The following is a 7,500-nucleotide window of genomic DNA, read 5'->3' as shown; positions in this document are numbered from 1 at the left end:
ACATGCCCACCCTGCAATCACATCAAATCAGGGAGACGGTAAACAGCTCCAACACAGAAATGACTGTAGGAAATTACTTTTCCAGCTCAGCCAGATAAACATTCTAATGAGAAAAGCCTGACCAATTCGCATATATGTCTAATGATGTGTAATCCAATGTCATTTCCTGCTGTGTTGGCATTAGCGATGCTATAGTCTCGCTTGCCAGACTTCCCTCCCTGCCGGGAGAGAAGACTGGCTGCATGGAAACAGGCTGCTGGTATAAGCTCTGCCATTGGTGGCGACCATGTCAGTCGGCAGCGGAAGGAAATCCCTTTCCGCTCCCTGCAAGCTCTGCAATTGGCTCCGACCCGCTCTGACTGACCGGCTGCGACCATATGGATTTCCTTTCCGCTCCCTCCGTGACGAATCTGTCGATCTCAAATGCCTGCGCCGCTGTGAAACAACATCATCAACAATGCTAGCTCGTTGCTACATGCTGAAAACGATTGGTTCTGGAATGTGCCTGCTTGGTACTTTCGGTGTTTGGTTGTAAAGGTAAACAGAGTCTTTTCCCCCGCACTATACCAGAGTGCCAGCCAGTACAGCCAGACTCTCCCCCGTTGCAGGGAGAGAGTCTGGCAAGCGAGACTAGCGATGCTGCAGTCGCGGTGATCAAACGATGCTCAGACCTACAGGAACTAAAAATGACACGAAGCTTGTGTGCAAAACCCAAGAAACTGTCCCCGATCAGCGATCACGCCATTTTCCCACCTTTGTTGTTTGCTACAAAGTAGCGGCTGCAGGTGCGCTCACGTGTCTCTCCTACACAATCCCCCAGGTCAGCTGCAGAGAGTCGACCTATTACTGATTCAAGCAGAGAGCCAGATTCACGGCCTTATTCCTGGCAGACAATGTGCCTGAGAGCGAGCTGTTATTCCCACTGTGGAAATGTGTCAGCTTTTAATGGGAGCGTCAATAGAAATGCCTTTCCCGGAGGATCTGAGAGGAGATTGACATTGTTGCTCCGACTGCTACAGTGTGCCCCACATAGCGGGGGTCTCACACATTATTGTACCAATTTAAGCACAGCTCCAGCACTGTAGCTCACACCTCTCCACACGCTATAACCTGGCTGTCTGTTGCCTCAGCCCCTTCCTCTCTCCTGCTGCTCTCGCTAAACCAATCCCCCTCCAGTGTGACGACAGGCAGCCACTACAGCACTACAGCAACGATCTCACGGCTTCATCAATTGGGGGGAGAAGGGGGCATGCGTGCGGGTTTTTGTCATCAACTTCCCTCTCCGTGCAACTCCCTCGCAAATGCTCTGCTGTGTCTGTAATTTCACTTTATAACACAGTCTGCTGTTACTATGTGTTGACAGGGGGCTGCTGTTTAAAGTGGCTCACCGATATATAATTCATGACTGAAACGGCCTCTCACTCCCTTTCTTTTCGGACCATCAGCACTTTCACCCTTTGCAATGTCTCTGTATGTCAGGGGAGGCCGAAACGGGGACCCAGCCTGCCGGGACAGAGACAGATTGAGCAAGCAAGCTCTACAGCCCTACACCCCCCCCTACACACACACACACACACACACACACACACACACACACACACACACACATACACACACACACGCCCACAAACACTACCACATAAACCCTCCCATCACTTCTTCCTCGCAACATGGCACACGCCAATTACTTAGACCTAAATTCTCCAGCGAAGAATATTCAATAGCGGCTTGTCAAAGATGCACAAAGGAGGAAATGAAAGCAGCGAGCGTGCAATTATCTCTGAAAACTCTTCATTATCTCTGAAAACTCGTCATTATCTTTAGAAAATTCTACATCTGTTCAGTAGAGCACAAAGAAGACACCACTGCTGCCTTGTCATCTATATTTAAAGCTGCTACGTGTCACATTTTTAAACGTCACTATATTGTCGTCATATTAAGCGTGATACCTTGGTGTAATTAAAGTAAAGCGGTTCCCAACCTTTTCCGACTCATAGCCCAGTTGAAAATCCAAATCTAGTACAGTATATATAGCTCCATGTCCCTGTCCTCGCTCCATGTCCCTGTCCTCCCTGTCCTCGCTCCATGTCCCTGTCCTCACTCCATGTCCCTGTCCTCACTCCATGTCCCTGTCCTCGCTCCATGTCCCTGTCCTCCCTCTCCTCGCTCCATGTCCCTGTCCTCCCTGTCCTCGCTCCATGTCCCTGTCCTCCCTCTCCTCGCTCCATGTCCCTGTCCTCCCTGTCCTCGCTCCATGTCCCTGTCCTCCCTCTCCTCGCTCCATGTCCCTGTCCTCCCTGTCCTCGCTCCATGTCCCTGTCCTCCCTCTCCTCGCTCCATGTCCCTGTCCTCCCTGTCCTCGCTCCATGTCCCTGTCCTCCCTCTCCTCGCTCCATGTCCCTGTCCTCCCTGTCCTCGCTCCATGTCCCTGTCCTCGCTCCATGTCCCTGTCCTCCCTGTCCTCGCTCCATGTCCCTGTCCTCCCTCTCCTCGCTCCATGTCCCTGTCCTCCCTGTCCTCGCTCCATGTCCCTGTCCTCGCTCCATGTCCCTGTCCTCCCTCTCCTCGCTCCATGTCCACGCACTCCCCCAAACCCCCCCCCCCCCTCCCGCTCATCCCTCCCCAAAACCCCACCCCCCGCCTTCAGCAACATCCCCCTGCTTTCGCACCCCCCCCCCCCACCCCCCTTCCCTCCCACGAACCAAACTGGCGCCGTAATGGCAGCCTCCTGTGTGTCGTGGTGTGGGTTGTCTTTGCTGGTAATCCTGAACATTTACAATAAATGTATATGTATTGTATAATATTGAAGTGTGCCTTTATTAGTTTTCAAATTAGTAATAATGTGAATTATTCTGAGTGTATTTCATTTAAATGCATTGTCCAATTGCTGGCGCTGTTCAATGGCGACACGGTTTTGCTCTCCGACTCTGAGAGTGAACCAAGCAGAATTTCGCTCGTGATACTTGTACCATGAAGTGACAATAAAGTTGATCTCATCTCATCTCATCTCATCTCATCATGTCCCTGTCCTCCCTGTCCTTGTTCCATGTCCCTGTCCTCCCTGTCCTCGCTCCATGTCCCTGTCCTCCCTCTCCGTGCTCCATGTCCCTGTCCTCCCTGTCCTTGTTCCATGTCCCTGTACTCCCTGTCCTCGCTCCATGTCCCTGTCCTCCCTGTCCTCGCTCCATGTCCCTGTCCTCCCTGTCCTCGCTCCATGTCCCTGTCCCCGCTCCATGTCCCTGTCCTCGCTCCATGTCCCTGTCCTCCCTGTCCCCGCTCCATGTCCCTGTCCCCGCTCCATGTCCCTGTCCTCCCTCTCCGTGCTCCATGTCCCTGTCCTCCCTGTCCTCGCTCCATGTCCCTGTCCTCCCTCTCCGTGCTCCATGTCCCTGTCCTCCCTGTCCTCGCTCCATGTCCCTGTCCTCCCTCTCCTCGCTCCATGTCCCTGTCCTCCCTGTCCTCGCTCCATGTCCCTGTCCTCCCTGTCCTCGCTCCATGTCCCTGTCCTCCCTCTCCGTGCTCCATGTCCCTGTCCTCCCTGTCCTCGCTCCATGTCCCTGTCCTCCCTCTCCTCGCTCCATGTCCCTGTCCTCGCTCCATGTCCCTGTCCCCGCTCCATGTCCCTGTCCCCGCTCCATGTCCCTGTCCTCACACCATTTGCTTTTCTCTGTCTTTGAACATGTTGCAAGAGGTTTTCACTCCATCCACCATCTGCCCGCTAGCAGCAGCTAGCAGGAGAAGTAGACAATCTTTCATCGGCATGTCCTGTTCTTTTTTGTAATGGTATAGTGCACCAAAAAATAAAAAATAAAAAATACTTTGACAATGTTCACCTCGTTGCTAACATCGCTTTCAGTTGAGTTTTGACAGTGTTTTGCTAACATGACACATCTGCACAGTTTGCAAGCAAGTGTGACAGACTTTACGGCCAAACTACCATGGGAACTTAAAATTTCCATTTCATGCTCTACTACTCAGATTACCATAGCAACGTGTTTAAGGGCCGTTCTATGCATCCGACTTGTGTGGAGTTAATGATTTCTTGATGTTGCATGTACAGTAGCAGCTGTTAAGTGGCCTCCCACAGAGGGAGCAGGCTATTTTGGGGGTGCGCTGTGTGACTTACTTGAAGGCGTAGCGCAGGAGGAAGCTGATCTTGCCGCAGTTGTCTCCCTGCTTGCCTTCGCCCTGGTCGCCTTTGGGTCGGTACAGCTCCGGTTTGATCTGTCCGATGCTGGTCACCTGCTCCTTCTCCTCGCCGTGGAAGTCAGGGCTGGAGAGCTGGTGAGTCATCGGCTTGGGCCTGAACACAAACACAAGAGCTCCAATGGTGGATAGTGAAATGCACGCGCACACACGCACATACACAATGATATACACACACACACACACACACACACACACACACACACACACACACACACACACACACACACACAATAGAGGGATGAAGCTATGCAATACTGTGATGGCATAATCAGGGATTTATTGGAGGGTAAACCATAAATGCTGTTTACCCACTGCTTTAATTTGCTGAATAGACTCGAATAGTGAATTTATAGTAGCCTACACAGTAAGAACTTTCAAACGATTATGTCTGTCTGTCTGTCTGTCTGTCTGTCTGTCTGTCTGACTGATTTATTTATTTATTTTTCAAGAGAGACCTGGCTGGTCGTGTCTTTAAAAGGAAAAAGCATTAATTAATCTTTTTGACACTAATTGACTTTTCCTTATATTGGCGGCAGGTTGCTTTATGATAATTAGCCTGCTGGCTGGAGGTCAGAGTTCACCCACCTTTTTATTTACCACTAAATCAATTGTGTGTAATAACAAAATGCTCTACCAGCAACAAGCGCTCAATGACAAATCTGTTGCACATACAATTTGCAAGCACACGCATACATAGAGCACTGACCGTGAGGTGACCTGCGGCTGGGAGTTGGCGTTGGGCAGGTCTTTGACCGGCTGGGCTCCTCCCTCTGGGTTGGGGACGTCCGGAGACGTCTGGCTCAGCTTCAGAGTTCCTGCCAGTGCAAAAGGAAACGGAGAGACCATCTTCAAGAGACTCTTGTCTCTCTTTTGTTATCGCCGTCGTGGCGTCAGTAGTTACAGAGGCTCGGAGAGCAATGGCTTTTTTTGTAAAGCATGGTCGGCGTCATTGATTTCATTGATTGTATTGCATTGATTTCACGGACGGTTAACAGTGGGGAGGAGGAAAGGAACAGGAGGAGATATCTCCAGCAGCACAGCGAGAGCCACAGCCACTCCAGACCAGACCACTGAGTGAATGGTATGTGCAGGAATGTAGTGGAGTGTGGACCATCTACAAAGCCTGTCAAAGTGGTGTAAGTTACAGTAGATGAGGATATTTGGAAAACATTTTGAGGTGGAATAAACGTTGATAGGATGTTGAAAACCCGCGTAAATTCAGCACCAAAATGAAAGATTTGGAGGGAAGTCTTTTAGGATAAAAACCAAGGTTAAAGGAATAGTTCGCCCAAAAATTTCAATTCTCTCATCGACTCACACTCATGTCAGTTGAAACAAGTTTGTGAAGTTTGTCCATATAACACTCAGGGAGGTTGCCAGCACAACTCCATAGCAGTTTTCTCCAAAACAACTGGAGTGGAGACCTGTTATATTTACACCCTCCTTTAGTGCAAATCTTAACTACAGCTGATTTATTATCAACAAATAATGGTGGATAGGTCTTTCCTTTCGCAGTGTTATTGTTTGTCAGTTTGTGTTTTGGAACTCTAAAGAACAGGGGCCTCATGTATCAGCTTGATGTATGCAGCTTTCATACTGAAAGATGGCCTGAAAGGTACATACGCACAGAAATCTCCAGGTGGATCAAAGTGCGTGCACGCCATGTCCTGCACACCTTTCCTTGATACATCCCAATCAATGAGCCTCTCACCCCGCCTTGTCTCCTCCCATGAATTAACTATACTAATGACTATAAACACGCCCCTCTTGTCACCTTCTTGTCAGAAACGATGGTGAATGTGCCGGTTTTCAGTACTTCCCTCTCCAAATATTGTCTATGTGCTTTCATCCATGCAGCGTTTTTGTAAAAAAAAAAAGAAGTTAAGTTGCACAATTGAACTGATTCAAATATTAAAACAAAACCATATAATTGGACAGTTGTGTCAACACTAACTGTTCAGTTTTAAATGCGGGTGGCGTCTCCTTACTTGCCCGTCACTGACCGCACAGCGTCGCTGGTTTATATGAGTAGGTACTACTTAAAAATGGTTTGGACATCACACGGTTGTTCCAGGACTTATTCAGAGTGCAGGTGCCCCCCCGACACTGCCTTTCTTTGCCAGGGGAGATGGATCTGTGCACCTCCCCTCCTGTGCATCATGGTGTCTGCACCTGAGGCACATTAACATCTCCATGTGTCACATAAACAGAGAAAACTGTCGGCCATCTCGGTTTTGGCACAGTGAGTAAGGCATGTTATCTGTGGGAAATTAGTTTCACTAGGTTTACATTGCGCTCAATAAGACAGACCTATTTGAAGTGAGCCGGAGGGGAGAGAGACGTAATAAACCAACGCCGCGATATTGAGATGTAGAGCTGAGTGTGAGTGCCTGTATTGATTTCCTACGTGGATTTTTTCTTTCATTAATTTAAACCTTCATATTTGGGACATGTTATGGAGGCTGGATGAAATAACATTTTCCTCCAGCGTCAGGAGTTATTAGACATTGGAAATGACGATGGCAGCTGGGTTGTATGTCAAACATCCACATAAATGATCAGCGGACATACTGTAATTGTGTTTTTTCATGGACTACTTCATCAACATGGCAGAGTAAGTGGGGGTAGAAACGTTGTTTTGTAACATTTGGCGACTTTCAATGCTTTATAGTTTGGCATCGCCAACTGACAGATCCAGATAAGAGTTTGTGGACGACCCGCACATTCTCACGACTGCTTGACAGTTTGCGGTCCGATGGCACATTTTCACGTCAAGTTCACTTTTCCTACATGTCATTGTTTAGGTGACAGACAGCCTACGCCACTTTTTTGTTCATACATGAGGCTCCAGGTCCCCTTTGACTTCATTTGATTTGGAGAAGGCTGCTACGTTGTGCTGGCAACCTCCCTGTGTGATTTATGGACTAACACATTTCACCTGTTTCATTTGGCATGAGGGTGAGTAGATGATGAGATCATTTTCATTTTTGGGTGAACTATTCCTTTAATGCTGTTATGAAAATGCAACCGATTTTAGTTTTATATTGGTGGTCGCTTTCTTTATGATGAATGCCGACTCAATGTCATATTTGACCTATCTTTCTATTTTAATCATACATCACTGGGCGTGTGCGTTAGCAGACTGAGCCACTGAGATTTTCTCCACAAAAAAGTAATATTCCTTAAATATAGCACTAGTAGGGGAAAAATGTATGTATAGAATAATGCTTAGCATTTATCACACCGGTGCCACACAAATAAATTATTTTAGTATTTGTAGGTGAATCCATT

General features: G+C 48.4%; 1 protein-coding gene across 1 annotated transcript in view; it reads right to left on the bottom strand.

Moving 5' to 3' along the window:
* The window catches only part of syt3 (synaptotagmin III), a gene marked incomplete at both ends in the record, with an annotated part of 33,255 nt that overhangs the window by 19,774 nt on the left and 5,981 nt on the right, over positions 1 to 7,500 (bottom strand). The window contains 2 exons of the mRNA XM_083649219.1: positions 4,127 to 4,303; positions 4,916 to 5,024. Coding sequence (XP_083505345.1) covers positions 4,127 to 4,303; positions 4,916 to 5,024 — 286 coding nt within the window. The remainder of the gene's footprint in view (positions 1 to 4,126; positions 4,304 to 4,915; positions 5,025 to 7,500) is intronic.

This window comes from Poromitra crassiceps (genome assembly GCF_964638095.1).
Source record: "Poromitra crassiceps genome assembly, chromosome: 13".
NCBI classification, from domain to species: domain Eukaryota; kingdom Metazoa; phylum Chordata; class Actinopteri; order Beryciformes; family Melamphaidae; genus Poromitra; species Poromitra crassiceps.
Note: the sequence above shows the minus strand (reverse complement) of the source record. Positions and strands in the feature narration are given on the sequence as shown.